Source organism: Stegostoma tigrinum, chromosome 20 (assembly GCF_030684315.1).
Source record: "Stegostoma tigrinum isolate sSteTig4 chromosome 20, sSteTig4.hap1, whole genome shotgun sequence".
In the NCBI taxonomy this organism is placed as follows: domain Eukaryota; kingdom Metazoa; phylum Chordata; class Chondrichthyes; order Orectolobiformes; family Stegostomatidae; genus Stegostoma; species Stegostoma tigrinum.
This window is the reverse complement of record NC_081373.1, coordinates 31,119,456-31,140,150: the sequence shown is the minus strand read 5'-3', so window position 1 is coordinate 31,140,150 and position 20,695 is coordinate 31,119,456. Positions and strand designations below refer to the sequence as shown.

General features: G+C 39.9%; 1 protein-coding gene across 6 annotated transcripts in view; it reads left to right on the top strand.

Moving 5' to 3' along the window:
• Positions 1-20,695, top strand: part of LOC125461811 (C-terminal-binding protein 2) — a 296,288-nt gene that overhangs the window by 150,319 nt on the left and 125,274 nt on the right. Inside the window, exon 2 of one of the 6 annotated variants that reach the window (XM_048551035.2) lies at positions 12,956-14,706. The exons of 4 other annotated variants lie outside the window; for them this stretch is intronic. In XM_048551035.2, the coding sequence (XP_048406992.2) occupies positions 13,170-14,706 (1,537 nt within the window). In that variant the 5' untranslated portion in view covers positions 12,956-13,169. Of the gene's footprint in view, positions 1-12,941; positions 14,707-20,695 lie in introns of those variants that run through there. One more of the 6 variants, XM_048551034.2, reaches the window with a different exon arrangement.

Here is a 20,695-nt window from a genome sequence, read left to right as displayed (position 1 = left end):
GGTGATGTATTTTGGGAGGCCTAATAAGAGAAGAATGTATGCAGTGAATAGTGTGTCCCTAGACAGTACTGAGGAACAAAGAGACCTTATTGTACAAATCCATAGATCCCTGAAGGTGTCGTCATGTACAGATAGGGTGATGAAGGCGGCATGTGGAATGCTTGCCTTTGTAACTGTGGGTGTAAGATTATAGGAGCAGGGAAACCCTGTTGCAGCGTTATTAACCATTGTTTAGGCCACAGATGGAATACTGTGTGCAGTTCTGATGGCTACACTATCAGAAGGATGTGATTGCACTGGAGAGGGTGCAGAGGAGATTGTTGCCTGGGATGAAAAGTCTCAGTTATGAGGAGAAACTGGATAGGCTGGGATTGTTTTCTCTTGAAGCAGAGGAGGCTTGAGCGGGGAGCCTGATCAAGGTATACAAAATTATGAGAGGCATAGACAGGGTAGATTGTAAGAATGTTTTCTCCATGGTAGGGGAAAGTGATTTAGCGGGGAATCTGTGGAAAAGTTTTTTTTCACCGAGAACGTGGTAGAAATGTGGAACATATCATCTGAGAGGGTGGCAAAGGCCAATATTCTCATAACATGTACGAAGGATCTAGATGAGCACATAAAATGCCAGGGCATAGTAGACTATGAACCAAGTGCAGCTAAATGGGATTAGTGTAGTTGGTTGTTTGTTGGTCGGCATGGACATGTTGGGCTGAAGGGTCTGTTTCTATGCTGTATGACTCTGAAAATATGTAAGTGCTTAAATGGACAGAAATGAGTCACGCCTGTTAAACTGGTATAGACCTCACACAGATAAATAAACTCAAACCTATTGATGGAGTACAGTAAATGTTGAGCAAGTACTTCAAAGGTTACCAAGCTCAGGGGTCCAAGTATAGTTCGACAGTTCGCAATGCAGAGTACTTTTTAATTAGCTGATGGGCAATTCAACGTTCCATTTAATGCCATTTTATTTGTAGTATTTGTTATTTCTAGCCTGAATGTGCTATGACTATCTCTTTTTAAAGTTATGGTCTTATTGATTTTCTTCTTGCTGGTCTATGAATTGCTTTTTGACATTTATCAGAATGTAGCAGAAACCATAAGGTCCAGGCTTTTGTGATGAAGTTGGATATAAATGTCATTAAACATTTGCTGTCAGAAAACTTGACTGAACTGGATTAAGCTGTGTGATAGAAAATGATTGTTTGGGTGAATTATATGGGAAACTGTATGCTAGCAACACTATCTTAATATGTACTACTACCTTCAAGAGCAAAAAGAATAGTATTGCAAGGAAATTATGACCAGAAAATCATTCTCTTCCTTAAAACCTCAACAATCTACACTTTAATTTGGAGCTCGCACTCTGATTAAGTATGGCCAAGCACTCCACATTAATTTTCTCAGTTATTATCTTAAAGTATCGATATTGTAAAAATGAATTTCAAGGATATGAATGTTGGTGGCAAGACTAGTGTTTATTCCCTGTTTGTAGTTGCCCTAAGAAATTGGACCATCTTTTGCTCATACACCTGAGCGGCTTGATAGCCCATTTCTTAGGGTGGTTGAGAATCCATCATGTCAATGTGAGGCTGGAATCACATACAGGTTACACTGAATAAGAGCAGCATGTTTCCCTCCTTAAAGCAGTGTGGCTAACTAGATTTTATGACGAACCAAAGTCTTATCATCGTCAATTTTACTGAAATCAGCTTTTTATTTCTGGATTTAAATAGAATTCGGACTTGTGTGCTGCAGTAGAATTTAAACTCGTAGCCACTAGAATATTAGTCCACATCTTCTGTATCATTACTCAGGAAATATAATCACTGAATTTGTGCCTCTACATTCCTGTCTGTATGTAATTCACGTTCTAATTTTACAGAATTTGGGTGTGTGAATTGGAAATCTACAAGATTAACCAACTTTGAACTAAAGCATAGGATGACTTTTAAGCAAATCAAAAAATGTAAAGAAAATAATGAAAATTTAATTAATGGGATGCATTAATATTTGAGTATATTCTACAATGAGCGAAGCATATTGTTATGCATTGAAGTGCACGTATGTTGTTCCTTTCTTCCAACTGAAAGATTGGCATCTGTGTGTGCCCTGTGAAGGTGACATGTGTGCACAGATTCTGTGGCAGAATGCTCCGCAATATATTGGTAAATCACTGTGAAATGTCTGGATGTGGAAGCAATTAACCAAAAAACTAAATTTGGTTAGTGACCTCCAGTAGAAAAAATTACAAACAAGATTTCACTGTTTCTAGCTTTTACACAGCCAAATGATATTCCAAATGGAAATAAATTCCATTTTAAATTATCAGTGTAACAAAGATGCATCTTGCATAACCATAAGTATGTTGCACAACTGCTCACACAAATGTGGCATCATGAGCAATCATCCAATCTTCTCAACTTGGATGCTGGTATGCAGGATCTTTCATTTGCCCAGGTAATCAATTTCAATGTTGAGTCACATTCATCGGCAGCTGTATTTCACTCCAGGTCCCAGATGTGGTGCTGGACAAGGCTGACCTCTATGAAACCTCTGTCTTACTCAGCCCACCTGAGTCTTAATGGTATTTGTTTTCCAGAATTCTTTTTCTACCAGCCAACAAACAATGTCCGGTTCATGACCCAGTCTCTTAATTCAAATTCTCAGCTTTTTTCTAGGATTCAACCCTTTTAGTTTGCTTTTATGTTGTTTCCAGGAGACCTTCTTGTGAAGAGATCAGTTTGTTCCCAATTCACCAAGACTTAGGTGCTGTAGCAGGGCTCAGCCATCAATTTGTCTCAGTTTGTGTGCTGGTTGTCTTCTCCCTCCAGCTCCGCTGTCTGTCGGGTACACTTTATTGTGTCTACCAGCCACAGAGCCTCTTGTTACACATTTCCTGTTGGTTTGCTTCTAGGTCAAGGAGTGCATACACAAGTACTCCCTTATTATCTGAGACAAATGCATCAATTATAAAGGGATAAATTGTAAACACTTAACAGTCTCTTCAAACATGCAAGACAATTGCAGATGAGCTATACAGTTTAAAGAAATTCTGTCCTTTTCTTATTTTGTTGATTTGGATCAAAACTTGGTACAAAATAACCCGGGACCTATGGAAAGCCATCAAACTTCATGCGTACTTGAACACAGGGCCTGATGATTGTTTTGAGCCTCATTTTGCAAAATGTTCACAACAGCTGTGTTAAATTTTCAATCATCTGTCAGCCATCATTTGTGCTGTCCACCCCATGACTACTCGTGGTCACTTTGCTCTCCATGAAACCAGTGAGCTGTCCCTGAGAATGTGACATCAAAGCGTGACACTGCGTGGCCAATAACAGATTAGCCACCAATATGCTTGCATGTAACAGCTTAAGAAAGTTTGCCTAGTGGCTGTGTTGCTGCACCAATAAAGACCTGGTTTAATAATTCCAGAGCATGAATTTAAATCCAACCATGGTACTTTGAGAATTTGAACCAATTTTCTTTTAAAATTGAGATTCAACAGCTAGCATTATACTGAAAATGACCAAACAAGTCAACTGGTTCATTAATCTCCTTTAGGGATGAAAGCCTACTTTCCTTAATGGCTTGGGTTTTTAGTGACTCACATTGTACACAAAGGTCATTGGCTCTTAACTACCCTCTGGGCGTTTATCACTGCTGCCTTCTCAGGGCAACTGGAAATGAATGACAAATGTGGTATTGCTTGTCATGTCTACATGGTAATAAGGTTTGCTTAAGCTAAAATTCATTCCTTATTTCCAGGTGGACTGGAGGCCTGTGACTGCAGTGGACTGCAAGGATCTGTGCTGTGTCCGCTGCTTTTTGTCATTTGTGTAAGTGATTTGGATGTGAATATAGGAGGAATGGTTAGTAAATTTGCAGATTACACCAAAATTGGCCATGTATGACAGTGAAGATGTTACCTCAGAGCGCAATGGGACTTCGATCAGATGGGGCAATGGGCCAAGGAGTGGCAAATGGAATTTAATTTGGATAAGTGTGAGGTGTTGCATTCTGGTAAGGCAAATAAGGACAGGACTTGTACAGTTAATGATGGTGTCTTGGGAATATTACCAAACAGATAGAGCCTGGGGTGCAGTTTCATAGTTCCTTAAAAGTGGGGTGCAGGTAGACAAGGTAGTGAAGAAGGCATTTGGTACACTTGCCTTCATCAGTCAGTGTATTGAATATAGGAATCGTGATGTCATGTTGTGCCTGTACAGGACACTGTGGAATATTGCATTCACCTCTGATTGCTCTGCAACAGACAAAATGTTATGGATTGAAACAGCTCAGAAAAAATTTAGAAGCTTGCTGTTGGGGTTGGAGGGTTTGAGATATGATGAGAGAATGAATAGGCTGGGTCTATTTTTCCTGGAACATTGGAGGCTGAGGGGTGACCTTTGTAGAGGTTGATAAAATTGTGAGGGGCATGGATAGGGTGAATAGCCAAGGTCTTTTCCCTGGGGGTGGGGTTTCCAAAACTAGATAGCATCAGTTTTGCGTGAGAGGGGAAAGATTTTAAAGGGACCTGTGGGACACCTTTTTCAAGTAGAGGGTGGTGCATATATGGAATAAGCTGCCAGAGGAAGTGATAGAGACTAGAACAATTACAACATGGCAAAGGCATCTGGATGGGTACATGAATAGGAAGGGTTTAGAGAGATATTGGCCAAAAGCTGACAAATGGGACTAGATTAATTTAGGATATCTGGCTGGCAGGGATGAGTTGGACTGAAGGGTCTGTTTCCATGCTGCATATCTCTCTGACTCTATGAATAGAAGTTATGAAAAAACTATTCAATTTTAGTACTGTTGCCACGTCTTACACTCCTGCAAATTCCAGGTGTCGTTTCAAGAAATAGGAACTCATTTTTAATCCAGGATATGTCAACAATAGGAAGGTATTAAAGTAGAAATGAATTATCTTAAGCTGAATTGATGCTGCAGCTACTGGACATTGCATATTTAGTTAATGCAGATGTGTACTGAGTTAATGGCAAAATGCTTGTCAACATGCAGCAAAGTCAATCATGGTGTGCAATTATTCAACAGTTTCTCAGCAATGGTGTGCCATTGTTGCGGTGTCCCCTCCGCAGAACCATTTGCCGAGACAAACATTCGTAATGGAAAAGGCGATTTGGGCAGAACTGATGTGGATACGGGATTTGATGAAAGTGCCAGGATGTTCTTATTTTGTCGAGATCCATATTTCTCTTTTATTCAGATTTTATTTCGAATTGGGTTTGTCAGTTCATGATTTGTTAAATCACTCGAGGAAATGAGCCCATTCAGATGTATGGACTCTGGGCTGGATTTTATCAAAAATAGACTAAGCGTCAATTTCAGGACATGTCACGGAAGACTCTCTCAGTGAGCTGTGGTGAGTTTTCCTAGCAAATTGTCAACTGCTCACCTCATTATGTATGCCCCATGACTCTTTGGCACTGTGCCAGTGTTATCCTGTGCTCAACAATGGTGGAAAGTATGTGTCACTGGCGGAAATGTCCAGGATTTCTGCTGCAGCTGAACTCAATGCCACGTCAAATGCTTCCAGCCAGGAACAGCCCTGCATCTATATATAGTGGATGAGAACCAAATTTTTTTAAAAAATCGTCCAGGGCCTATAGGTGGCACAAGTGGCATTTCATTGGACATAAAATCACACATTCATAAATGTATTGCTATTTTACATCATCATCTCTCTAATTGACTAATTGTAATTACAGTTGCAAGAATAACGTTATTTAGTTGCTTGCCCTTAGCGTCAAATCATGTTAAAACCATATCTGAGAGAGTGCTGGCGATAATGGGAACTGCAGATGCTGGAGAATCCAAGATAACAAATTGTGAAGGTGGATGAACACAGCAGGCCAAGCAGCATCTCACGAGCACAAAAACTGACGTTTCGGGCCTAGACCCTTGATCAGAGAGCTCTGATCACCGTCATCTTTTGTGCTCCTGAGATGCTGCTTGGCCTGCTGTGTTCATCCACCTTCACAATTTGTTATCTGGTGAGAGTGCTACTATTTCCCTAATGTCCAGCAGAGAACACAGTCTTGTCATTGTTCAGGACAGAGTATGATCCATTCTCTGGTCAGATGCAGGGAGTGATCTGGTGATAATGATCCAGACTGTAAATATCCCAAGCAGCCAATTAACCAAGACCATGCTCCTGCACTGAGGTCGGAAAATTTTCAGTGACTTATTGAATTGGCACTCTTGACTGATGACAGTCTCGCTTGACCTGTCTAAGGACCAGTCCGCTCAGACTTTGAGACATGGGCATTTAATTGCAGCTTATTTAGTGTGTTTGGCACAAAGGCTGCTGGCGCATACTGTTGGTGTGACGTTGACATAGCACAGTGGCATATGGCAACATGTCTGCCTCTTGACAAATTGTTGCTGACAACCATGGCAAGCTACCTGGCTTTGTGTCTGTGATTAAAGACAAAGCAAAAGAGAAATACTGTATGCCTGCAAATTGTGAATGAGGCAGACAGGTGTGAAAGACAAAGCAGAGATGTCATGAGCGTCTGTGTTTAAGCAAAGTGAGTAGTCACTCAAAGAGCAAGGTAAGAACCTTGAGAAGCACCGTGCTCCAATCTATGAGATGGTATTGTTGCTGTGTGAAAGTGACCTGGTAGCAGTTTTTCATGATGAGGTGTTAGTGCACTCCAAACTACAATATTGAAGTGGAGAACTGTATTGTAAGTGAGTCAGAGAGGTGCCATGACAGTGTTCTGAGGCTGCTGTGTGTCTGTTACCGACCTCTGTAGATGACAGGTGAGGGTGCCCACTCCCATGGAGTCTGCCCTAAGACAATTGGAAATGAAAAGCAACTTGGGAGGCCCAGAAGAGGAAACAGCAAGCTGGAACCACCAGCTATCCGCTCTGACTTTCATCTCTGCTGTATGAGAGAAGAACAAATGGCACACAGATGAGGCAAGCAGATAATAATGAGATGTTAATGCATGCAAATGGATTTCTTGCCGTTCAAACCTTGAGTATAAAATTGGACTTTTTTTTTCTCAACATGACAGTCTCATTTTTCTATTCTTGGGATATTTTCGCAACTGATTGGAGTTTGCCCATATCTTTCAAGGGCTGGGAAAATTCAACCCTCTGTGTGCCATTCCTTCCACTCCTGCTCATGTATTACAGAACACAAGAACGAGGAGCAGGAGCAGGCCGTTCGGCGCTTCAACCTGCTCCGCCATTCAGTAAGATCATAACTGATCTTTTTGTGGACTCAGATCCACTTACCCATATTCTCACCGTATCTCTTAATTCCTTTATTGTTCAAAAAAAAAATCCACCTTAGCTTTAAAAACGTTTATTGAAGTAACATCAACTACTTCACTGGGCAAGGAATTCCACAGATTAACAACCCTCTGAGTGAAGAAGTTCCTTCTTAATTCAGTCCTAAATCTGCTCCCTCTAATCTTGAGTCTATGCCCTCTTGTCTTAGCTTCACCTGCCAGTGGGAACATCCTATTTCTATCTTATCTATTCCCTTCATAATTTTATATGTTTCTATAAGATCCCCCCTCAATCTTCTGAATTTCAATGAATATAAGTCCAATCTACTCAGTCTCTCATAAGCCAACCCCCTCAACTCTGGAATCAACCTAGTGAACCTTCTCTGCACCGCCTCCAGTGCCAGCACATTCTTCCTCAAGTAAGGAGACCAAAACTCCACACAGTCCTCCAGGTGTCGCCTCACCAGCACCTTGTACAGCTGCAATATAACCTCTCTGCTTTTAAACTCAATCCCTTCAGCAATGAAGGACAAAATTCCATTTGCCTTCCTAATGTGATTCCTGCACAAGGACACCCAGGTCCCTCTGCGTAGCAGCATTCTGCAACTTTTTACCATTCTAGCAGTAATCCTTTTTACTGTTACTCCTACCAAAATGTATGACTTCACGTTTATTTACATCGTATTCCATCTGCCAGACCTTTGCCCACTCACTCAATGCATCTGTGTTCCTCTGCAAAGTTTCTCAGTCCTCTGCAGCCACTCACCTTAGTGTCATCTGCAAACTTTGACACCCTACACGCGGTCCCCAACTCCAAATCATCTTTATAAATTGTAAATAACTGCAGTCCCAATACTGATCCCTGAGGCACACCACTAGTCACTGATTGCCAGCCAGAATAGCACTTATTTATCCCCACTCTTTGCTTCCTGTTAGTCAACCAATCCTCTATCCATGCTAATACTTTACCCCTAACGCCATGCATCCTTATCTTATGCAGTAGCCTCTTGTGCGGCACCTTGTCGAATGTCTTTTGGAAATTTATCACCACATCCATTGGGTCCCCATTGTCACCTTGCTCTTAATGTCTTCATAGAATTCCAAAAAATTTCTCAATCATGACCTGCCCTTCATGAACCCATGCTGCGTCTGCCCAACGGGACAATTTCTATCGAGATGCCTTGCTATTTCTTCCTTGAAAATAGACTCCAGCATCTTCCCCACTACAGAGGTTAAGCTAACCGGCCTATATTTCCCCATCTTTTGTCTAAGGCCCTTTTTAAACTGTGGCATCACATTTGCTGTTTTCCAATCTGCTGGTGACTGCCCCAGAGTCCAGCGAATTTTGTAAAATTACTACTAGTGCACCTGCTATTTTTCCCGCCATCTCTTTTTATACCCTGGGATGCATTCCATCAGGGCCAGGAGACTCCTCAATCCTTAGCACCATTAGCTTGCCCAACACTACCTCATCTCTAATAATGATTGTTTCCAGGTCCTCACCTACTTACGTCTCTTTGTCAATTACTGGCATGTTATTAGTGTCCTCCACTGTGAAGACCAATACAAAATATCTGTTTAATGCCTTGGCCATTTCATTATATCCCATAAATAAATTGCCCTTTTCATCCTCTAAAGAGCCAACGTTTACTTTAGCCGCTCTTTTTTGTTTTATATACTTATAGAAACTTTTGCTATCTGTCTTTATATTCTGTGCTAGTTTTTTCTCATGTTCTATCTTCCTTTTTTTATAGCTCTTTTTGTGGCTTTCTTTTGACCTTTAAAGTTTTCCCAATATTCCAGTTTCATGCTGTTTTTAGCCACTTTGTATGCCTTCTCTTTCAATTTGATAGACTCCCTTATTTCCTTAGACATCCACGGCAGATTACCCCTTTTCTTACAGTCCTTCTTTTTCATTGGAATAAACTTTTGCTGAGCACTTTATATTATGTATACCAATTTGTTGATTGCCTGTGTGTGCAGGTTTAATGTGTTGCTGAGCTATTTTGCAGCCAATCTGTGCACAAATATGGGAAGTCTTTAGTTGACTGTACTCCTAAAGTAGAGAATATAACTTCTATGGTCTACATTTTTTTTGCTAGACGATCATCGACAAATGTTCGCTGCCAGTGCGTGTGTGCAACTTTTGATCAGTGGAATGGTTTTATTTGTGTTCGTTAATGATAGCAGTTTGTCCTATGATCACAGAATTGTTTTTGTTGTTTGATAATTTTGATGAGTCGAAGTTCCAGGAGACTGGAATGTGTACATATGACGAACTGTTAAATGCAGTCATCTAATTAGAACAGTAAAAATTCCCAGCACGTATCTGAGATTTATCTTGGCAGGATCTGATGTAGCAAACATTGTGGATGTTTCTGTTGGACGTTTATAAACTAAAATTCATAAGTATTGACAAATTGAAAATAAATCACAGTAATCTACTACCCAAACGTACACCTAGTTTTCAACTGTAAGATCTTAGGTTTAGGAGCCTTGGGCATGTTGAGGATATGTTTCTACTTTGTTGCTACGCAATTGGATTTTTTTTTAGATAGGCTGCTCAGTTGTCATTCTCATTCAATATGTATGTTTACTTCATTCATGAATTATTGTTGTGTACCTCACAAGTTCCCCTTTCAACTGCAAAGATGTGCGCATGAATTGCGGCTTCCTCTCCAAATTTGAACATGAAATTTGTTCCATGTGAAATGGCCTGTTCATGGACATGGGTGAGAACAGTTACCTGTTCTTTAGGTGGTTACCAAATTTGAGTGTTCACCATCTTTTGGAACTCTAACTACTGCAGAACCTCCTAGCTGCTGGCTATTCTTCAAATTGCTATTGTTATTGTCTTTTACAGTAATAATACTTGGTCAATGCCAGTTATGCTTTGTGTTGCTTATTGTTTCATCTGCAGAAATGTCTACATTTTCTTCCATTTTAGTCATTGATTCATTTGGACTTGCTACTCTATGGGCATGAAGCTGTCAAAATGTAGCCATTGTACATAAGCAGAGTTTAATCTCAACAACTGAAAATCATACAAATTTCATCAGTGGCAGTACTCCGGGGGAACGAAAAAAAACTAGACAAAGTCACCTACTATAGATCAAACGTCAGTAGTAGTGACAGTGCTATTACAATTGGCAGTCTGGCTGAAATGGAAAGGGTCATTTCAGTTCAACAACACCGTAAGTATATTTTTCAAAATAACAAATGATTGGTAGTAATTTATATTTTGCTCATTCACATCTGTTCCTTTTTGACCATATAAGACAGTTCCCAGCTTCAAAAGGATTGGTCTCTTCTCATATTATTGTAATTTTTTTGAGGAAATTGGAGCAGTCCTGCTTCCTAGTTAATTATTAATTTCTTAATTAATTCTGAAGTTAATTACACTTCCATTCTTTTTGCAAATATTGATCTCAGTATATACCCACTGGTTGGCCCATGTGTTTTATTTAAAGTAAAAGCAGTGAACTTAAGTGACACATTGATTAAACACTTTGGCACTTCAATTGTTTTGTTAACTGCATATTATAGCTTCATCTTCTTGAATTGTTAGTTACTAGTTTAATTTGCACTATCATGGTATAGGACCCTTAAAGCTAAGTTATTTGTTTCCAAAGCAATCTGTTTTACGCTGTTTCAGATATGGCAGTATGACAATGGCATTCTTTAAGCATTACGTTAGATTATCTTTTGCAAACAGTGAAAGATTTATAAGTAAATGTAATAGCTTAACATCTTAATGGCGTTCATGGTGACAGACATTTTTCGAATGAGTAAAGCATATTTAATAATACTCAGTTGGTATCAGCAGCAAATCAGAATTGCAGCCTTACCCAGTGATGTTAATAGCTTTGGGTGTTTTACTTTAACGTAAATTGACAAGCAGGAAATACAAGGGTCAATGCTAGTGTTGTCAACTTACAATTTGATTTAACTTCTATGGTTTCTCTTAATTGTGCTTTGCAAGTACAAAGAAACTGTTTGTTAAGCAGTTCTCTTGTGTAGTTGGTATGTCTGACAATAACCAGCAGTACATTGAGATGGAACTTGGCAAGTGTTGTCACACAAATAACACTGTCGGCATGTTTCCGGTATGTCAGTATTGGAGTATATTGGTTATTGTTAAGACTCTCTGCAGTTTATGCTGAACTGTGTTGAAGAGTCCTTAGTATCTGCTGTAGATATTTTTAATCAACCTGACAGGTTCTGATGCACTTCTAAAGTAGATGTGATTTGAACCCAGGGTTTCTAGCCCGGAGGTAGGTTTGCAACAGTATCTCCTCAAGAGTCCTTTTAGTATCTCCTGTATGGTTAGCGTGAACGTAAACCTGAATATCCTATGATCTATTGACCAACAGTGAAGACTGCCCTAAGAGGTAGGAATGTGTTAATCAGGGTTTCTGAGTTGTTGTTGTCATCTAGCAATGAGAGATTGAATTGGAAATACTCATTAATGGACAATGAATGACAAAATAACAGCATCAACATATTTTCTAAACAGTTATAAACAAAGTCTAAAATTGATTTACTATTTTCAGAAAGCCAAATCTGTTGTTTAAATGATCATTTCCAGTTACGTTCCAGTTTAAATATCATCTTTGTTTTGTGATTATCTGCATAAACTTAGCTAGCCGGTGCATTGTTCACCATGGCCGTTTTGTGCACACACAGAGTTAAATTCTGTCCCTTTTGTTTCCTTCCTGGAGTGTTTTGACCTCTGCTGTGCTCTTAATGCTGCAAATTCCAGATTACATTCTGGCAATTTTCCCTTGTGAGATGATGAGAGGATTTTCATCTTATAGTAATGATGTGGCACTGAATCTTCACTCGGTGTGATTTAGGTTGCTAGATTTAACTTTGCGTATAAAATAAATACCCTGATTACGTAACTAATCCAAAAGGGCACAGGAATATTTCCGCTGTCAAGATTGAAGGAAGTCCTTTCAGTTCTAATTCTTTGCTTATTTAGTTTGAAATTTCTATTTTGTCAACATTCCCACTTGCATGCAGTTTGTTTCCAGCTGTATTCACTGGATTAGTATCTCGTCAAGCTGGATTTAAATTGTGCTGACAGTGAGGGATTTCCAGTTTTTTTTTCTCTCTGTGCCATTTCCCCTCCTTCCTTTTTTGCCAGAAAGCACAGAAGCTGTCCACATTTAAACACATTTCCTAAATATTACAAAAATCCATTTAAATAATTTTGCAGTAAATTGTGGCGGTCCATTTAAAAAGGAGCGATGCAGAGTCTTGGAATGAGCTCGATTGATGTCACAAAGAGCAAAGGCTTTACTGGTTTAATTTAGTGCTTAATCCGTGAGCTCTGCCATACCAGTTGCCCACAAAAGCAGTGTCCCAAGCAAGAAAGGATAAATGTATGGATTAAAGGAAGCTACCCTTTCCATCTGCAAGCAGGCACACAAAGAAGACCTTTCATTCAATCGCTGTGAAATGAGAATTGATAACAAGGTGCGTTGTGTTTTGTTTCTACTGATGTTTCTGTGGATTAATAATTCAAGCAGTACTTTGTAATAGAAAACCTGCAGTTGCTTAGTTCGGCAGTCCCAGTGGGGCTCAGGTGAATCCAGTCTGCTTTGTTTCATGTTTTTGTAACCAGAGGTCCCGCCTCTTTAACTAAGCTGAAGTCGTTTTATTCCAATGCCTGTCCCTAGCAAGCATACAACTGTTGGCCGCTCTCAGAGCTGGGACTCTAGTGGATTTTGTGAAGACAACTGGGAACACAACAGTGTATGTGAATACACAAGTCATCCTAGGAGAAGAAATTCATTAAACTACTACAGTGAAATTGTCTCTGACGACCCAGATAGCATCAGAGTGCACAGCAACAACTTGACAGGGAGAAATGAACATAACTACGAATGTTACATGCATTCAGACCTGGGGTTTGACCAAGTTTACCCCAATCGGTATGACCGCAGACCTGTGAAGAAAAGCTCCGTGCCTGACTTCCCTCATTCTTACGAAAAGCAGCCTGTTATGTCTGGACGCAGTTCAGTGCCTCCGCAGGATTACTACCCAGAGCCTGCTTTGGGCGTGAGGCCATCTGAAGAGGCACGTTTTTATAGGGATCATTTGCTTAACAGATCACCACAGAATTATGGGACATCAGGAGGAAGAATGTCATGGGACCACTCACAAGGGAGGTCACCCTGTCCTGAGATAAATCGTATGTACCATGATCCTTCGGGTAAGCTGATTCTTGATGGACAGAAAACGCGTAGTCGAGATCCTTCCCCTGCTAGGTATGGTGCTGAAACGCCTCTCCCTCGTTACGGAACAGAGCCACCATCTCTCACTAATAAGCAGATGTACAGTGATTCCACAGGTGCCCGACAGGTCGCTCCAACATGTTTAGTTGTTGATCCTGCCACTGGATCTCGATGTGAGAACACTTTGGATAGAATGATGTCTCCTAGTGTATTAAATCACACTCCTAGACAAGGAATGGCAACTAGAATGATGCCTGATTTCAGCTTGCAGAGAGATAGTTTGGTGTCAAAGCCAGTTTATGATGGTTATGACAACACCATGATAGCTCGTGGCCACCTCCCTGGACAGGACAACAAGGCTGAATTTCTAGCACTGTTGCGCTCAGAGGGTCTTTCCGAAAGTACAGTTGCTGCCTTACTGCAACAAGGTTTTGATTCAACAAGCTGCCTAGCTATGTTAGAAGAAAATGACATTAAGTCAGTGGCTCCAAATCTGGGTCAGGCCCGGTTGCTGTTACGGCTTGCCCAGAGTTGCAAAGCAGACATGCAGCTACGACAAGAGCTGCAAAATTCCAGTACTCGTACAAGAACACGTTCAAACAGCTTCAGCCACAGAAGTGAGCTAATGCGTAATGACTATGGAGTCCAACCAGGAATGCTCCCTACAATAGATAGTTCTGCTGTTCAGCAGCTACCAATAGCATTGCAACCTATGTCACCCAGGCTTGCTGAATTGAACCGCCGACCATCAAGTGCCCCGTCTCAACATCTCCTGGAAACTGCAACCTATGGTTCATCTGGGCCTGGAAGAATAGGAAATCATTTTCCAAGCTTCTCAGGCTACAGCAATCCTATTGGGCTGCAAAATCTGCGATCGGGGCCTATCTATAGTGCACAGTCTGGAATAGCAATGAATACAGGACAGGTTACCCCGAATCCAGGTCCTAAAACTGCCTATTCTACTACTTACACTGTACCCATTGAACTAATGACAAGGGAGCGCAATCAAGCTCATTCTCCAGCACACAGCCCTCACAGTAGTCCTCAGATTCTCCGAAAGCCAGGAGCACACATGGAATCTACTCTGGTACCTACAAGCTCAGCTTACAGGTCGCCGAATACTGCAAACCAGAAAGTGACCAGACGCACAGGACCACCAATTATTGTCTCCACCGTGGCTTCACCTGAACCAAGTAATTCATTTTCTTTTCTATATTTTAACTTTGTGTGATATGTATGCTTGAGGGTCCTACAATATCTGCAGCAGTTTTGCTTGGCCATTGTAAACAAAATCTAAACTACTTGTTTGCACTTTTTATAGATTTACGTTTTTTTTGTTTTGATAGAAACTTTGTTGAAAAGTATTAATGTGTTGGAAATCCCTTTGTGGAGCGATATTCAAATTCTCAATCATTTGTATTGTTTTCTCTGGTATTATTTACTTGATCATAAATATTAAGCAAATCATGGTGGCCTTACATTGGTTACTTTTCTGTTAATACAGTTGTTTGTATCCTGGTAGCTACAAAGGAATTTTGTATCAATCACTAGTCACAATGTTATTGTATTGTACGTTGAGTCTCTGGAGGAATCAGCAATTATCATAACTACAAGGGGGTTTTCTGTATAATGTAGATTACTATTGTAAAAGACATCCTTAACCTGCCTAAAGACTGGACTCTACATTTGGTACCTGTCACTATTTACGGTAGGGTGATGGTGGAATACCAGTTGTCTCACTAGCATTCCCGTATTGTGTTATCATGAGGTTTTGACTTTTAGTTACATAACCTTTACACTGCAGTACAGTGGAATGTCATAAAATAATTAAAAGAAGTATTAGAAGCCAGCTGTTCAATGAATCTAACATAAAGGGCATGATTTGGAAAAGTATTTAATGTGAGAGAATTGAAAGTTATGCTATAAGTGATAGATTTGAATAAAATGCAGTAGAGTCATAGAAACGTACAGCATGGAAAAAGACCCTTCAGTCCCACTCTCTATGCTAACCGGATATCCTAAAGAAATCAGTCCCATTTGCCATCATTTGGTCCATATCCCTCTAAGCCCTTTCTATTCATATACCCATCCAGATGCCTTTTAAATGTTGTAACTGTACCAACCTCCACTGCTTGCTCTAGCAGCTCATTCCATACACACACCACCCTTTGCACAAAAATGTTGCCCCTTATGTCCCTTTTAAATCTTTCCCCTCTTGCTTTAAACCTATTGACTGTAGTTTTGGACTCCCGCACCCCAGGGAAAAGACCTTGTCTATTCACCCTATCCATGCCCCTCATGATCTTGCAAAGGTCTATAAGGTCACCCCTCAGCTTCCAATGTTGCATGGAAAGTGGACCCAGTTTATTCGGCCACTCCCTATAGCTCAAACCCTGCAAACTGGCAACGTAAGAAAGGTATATTGTGGAAAGTAACAAAAGAGGCATCTAGCAGAAAAGTAACTTGTCTCTCTCAGCTCTTCCATGTATTGGTTAGTGTAATCACATTAAATTCCTGCCTGACCTTTTCTTAATCTGGGGTTAATAATGTGGTAAACCATCATTGGCAGGAATTTAACTTCAAAGTGTTGTGTAGTGAATTTGAAATGCGTTATGGAGAAACCTAATCTGCGTAAAGTTGGCAATTCCAGTATTTTGTTTGCAGTCATTTGGAAGCCAACTTCAACAGATGTTGAAGGACAACAAATTTATATTATTTCAGGGTAGCTTGTTAAATGAGTAAAAATGCATGTACCCACTTCAGGGTGTTGATTGTGGGTGAGCTGATTGAAGTGTAAGACACCCTGGTATAATTCTAGGCAGAGCCCATTTTATGTATTTTGTTGTCAGAAAGTTACCGATTTAAGTCAGAAAGTCAGTCACCTCTGAAAGAGCTGCAATTTTTAAGGTAGCAGAGAACCAGTCATTGATGATGTGCTGAAGAGATGATTGGTTATCATTCTATCTGGAGTTGTGGCTTTCTCCCTTTCGAACCCTCCCATCAGCAATCAGGTAATCGGACATTTTGATCGGGAAATTATATCAAATATAATTATGAACACTTTATGATACTTCATATAGCAGATACTGGCAATACATGGGACACACATTCTTCTATTTTATACCAAACTAACATTGCAGGCTTCAGAACTTCAGATTACATTTAATATTCTAGTTAGTTCTATACAAATGTTAATCAAAATAATCATTAACAAAGTTGAGTGTATTTTCAGACACACCTTATGGTATTTTACAAGGCTATGAAATACACGGTTTTTTATGTTACTTCCTTAATATAGCTTCCTGTTCAGCAAGTGCACATTACATCTGCGTAATTATGAAGTGACGGAATTGCAATGTATAATCCTTTCATGTGAACTGACACCCGGTCATGATACTGACAGTTGCCCCAAACCCAGAACTTTTATCATTTACATCATTACAGAATTTATTGTAATGGAAATGTTTCACTGGGAGACCAGATCTGATTTCAAGGATGTAATTAAAGGATATTTAATGATCCTTTCTTCGTTTTAATAAACCCAATTTCAACTATATTGAACATTATAATAAAGCAGTGACGGTGGTTAACGGTGGTTTGAAATAACTGGAGAGTTTTCACAAAATGCTAGCCCATAGTGTAAAATGCACCTAGCAGTTGAGGACTAAATAAGATGGCAGTCAGGAAATATACCTGCTGAATGCTAGACCTCTCACTTTCTTACATAGGATTGAGGGGCATAAAGAATTAAGATATATATTGGGAGTGTCAATGTGCAGTGATATAATGCAGAGGTCCAGCCCAGTAGACATGGCCAGAAAGATTGTACTGATACAGGGAATGCATTACGTAAAAATAGAATTCCGTCTGATATTCTGGGTTGATTGGCCAATGTTTTGCACTATATGTTGCATTCGAATTGAAATTTTTACAGCTATCAGTTTGCCAAGCGAAAACTTGATGCTGATTCTGTTTCAATGTTGGGACGTATATATAAGTGTCAGAAAAACTCTCCAGACAGCTTTGCATCCAATTTAAAAAAGAACTAAACTTGCCAAGAATCATTCAGTGAATACATCCATGCTTATCTATCTGAGGGCTGAAGCATAGTAGTGAACCAATTAGATTGCTCTCATCACATTAATTCCTTGCAATAAATTATTTTCAGTGTGTTCTGGTAATAAGAAAGAACTGTTATTTTGAGGTGTATTTTGTCATTTGATAATGAAGCTCTAAATATACATCATTGTAAATTCAAACCGTAACTTTTTGAATGGGATGTAGAAAAGTTGGTCTAAACCTTTCTTCCAGTCATTAATAACACTCTTCTGTAATTTTGCATTGAGAAGGTGGTTCAGTGATTAGCACTGCTACCTCACAGTGCCAGCGACCCGGGTCTGATTACCAACTCAGGTGATTGTGCAAACTCCACACAGACATTCTCCCCATGTCTGCATGGGTTTCCTCCGGGTGCTCCAGTTTCCTCTGATAGTCTAAATTTGTGCATGCTAAATAGCCCATAGTGTTCAGGGATGTGTAAGTTAGCTAGATTGGCCATGGGAAATGTAGGATTGCGGGGATAGGATAGGGAGTGAGTCTGGTTGGGATGTTGTTCAAAGGATCAGTGTCAACTCGATGGGCTGAATGGCTTGCTTCCACTCTCTATGGATGCTATGATTCTATTCAATGAAGAAGTCAAGAATGTTCAGAATTAAATCCAGTTTTGTGTAAGTTTGGTGACTTACGTTGATGATGAGGTGTGGGGCTGTGTGGATGAATAGCGTACATGAAAACAGTGCAAAGAGGGAGAGAGCTAAAAGAAATAGGCAAAGGGATGTGAGGGAAGGCAAATGAATGTAAGGAGGGTGTTCGCTTTATGAAATTTTTAAGCTCTGTGTTGCACCCTGAAGCCTGTAAGGTACCTAGTTGGAACACGTTGCTATAAGTAGTTGCTGTATGGTAAGTTCAATTTGTTTCTAAGGTCTCTGTCCTTAAAATGTAAGTGACCTTGAAGTTAACCTCTATTGCCTAAGTGTTCATATTAGAGAACTTTTTCTAACAGATGAGGTTCTCTTCTCCAATCAACAGGATTGAGAATGCGTATTTAATATGCCTTATGGACGACTGCTTTCATCTTATCACTAATTTAAAGTCCAAAGATCTGTTGAGCCTTTGGAACAGTCTTCTAGAATCCAATTTTAGCGGAACTCATGATCTCTTAAGTAGCTTGAGAAATCTTTTGAAATGCTCATAAAACTGTCAAAATAAATATCTATTCAAACGTGCTTGAAGAAAAGAATTAAGCCTGTTAAAAGCTCATAAGTCTGTCACAACAATCAAAGAAAATTCAAAAAGCTACTTCAGAGATGTATAGATCATGCATCTTGTAATTTGCCTGTTATACAAGGCACCCTTCATAGCTGTGTGAACAGTCTCTACAGAGCTGATACATGAGTAGGGCTTGAAGCTCACTCAAATATTCATAGTAGGATTCCTTCCCAAAGCCGTGTATAATTGGCTCAGAACCGTATACTTTTAAACCTTTGAAGCAGGCTGAAAAGAGGGCCATTATACCCAATGGTGTAAATGGTTCTGGGTGAGTGAGGGGGTAGGGGAGTGTCGGTGTATGATTGGGGATGTCTTTGGAAGAATGACTGCAAACAGCTGAGGCAGACGTCCTAGCCTGCAACCATTTTCATACACTGCCTCCATTCCTGCCTCAGGCCTGCTACCATAGGTGGCGGCACCCATTTCAACTCATCCCCACTACTTCACAGTGGCAAAAGCATAAGTGGCACTACCAGGCAGGAGATTGCGTGCAAGGCTGGGGAACAGCATTACTCATGACTCCTGCAACAAGGTTAAAAATCTGTGGGAAGTGGGTCTGAGTCCCCTAGCTGTTGCAAGATTTTGAGTCTTTAGTTTTCAGTCAAATAAGTCAAATGAAAAAGATAAAGAAGAAGGGCTATGAAATTGACTATGGAAGCTGAGCAGAAATAATTATCTCTGAAAGATAGAAGTTTACTTTTAAAGAGCAGCTTTGGTAGAACATGCACGTTTTAAGTAGTTTGTCTTTTTTTTAATGTTTATAAGAGAACTTTTCCAACCCATCTTCTAGTTCGATGTGATGTGATAGGAAGAATCCGTTTGACGGTTACTTCCATTTGTAATCTGTAAATCCACTCAGTACTTATCTTAGTATAGGTCAAAAACTCAATTTGTGTTTAAAAGCTAACGTGCATTACATGGTATGTGCAGACCATACACTTCTAAGCATTCGTTACTGCTGACAACTGGTTCTCTTTATTCATAAAAATGGATTTTGTTGTTGATTTTGTTAGTGTTTGATCTTTGAACAGTGTATGAAGACTTTTCAGGAGTCTCTTACCATTGATCACAATATGATTTATTTAATCAAATAATAGTCAAAAGAATTAGCTTTGGCGAAGATGGCAGGTCACAACTCACCAATACCGGTCTGATAACTTTGACAAGAGGCCTGGCCCACTTTAAGGGCAGTGTCTTACAAACATTCAGTCAGTGGACTGCAAATGGAAATATTGTGTCCTGAAGTTATAGCGTCTGGAGGCCTGGCTGTTACAGGCAAGTCACCGAATTGAGTTTTAAGTGCCAGTTTACCCATTGCTGGAATGTTTGTACTGAAGTTAACACCAACACTTCTTTCAAAATGAAAATCTCCCTCTCTTCACCTTAGAATCCTCCTTGTTACCTAGAGGCTTAACTTATTTAGAATGTGAGCCTTCCTTTAGATTGTGAAGCTAAATCCATGGATGTCTATGGCAAATTACTCGTGCCTCAATTGAAAACAGTAGTGTCTCCTCACTGTCAGAGTTCATTTGTCGTGTGTTGGTAGCTCATCTACTTTTATTGTGAATTCTCCATATTCAAATTCCCGAGCTGCTTTCTTTAACATTTGACTCCTCTGAGTTCCAAATGTTCCCATGAGTTTGCATCGTTCAAATGATTCGTCCTTGGGATCTTAATCAAATTATAAATCACACTGATTGCTAATGACCACCAGCACACAAACCCTTTGTGTGTGGTAGGAAATTACCTGCTGCACATTGTACTATTGATGGAGACAGTTGACTTATCTGAAGGGTGGAGATGTAGAGAGTCAAAACATTTTAGAGAAATTATCTGAAACTCTTTCATTATGTG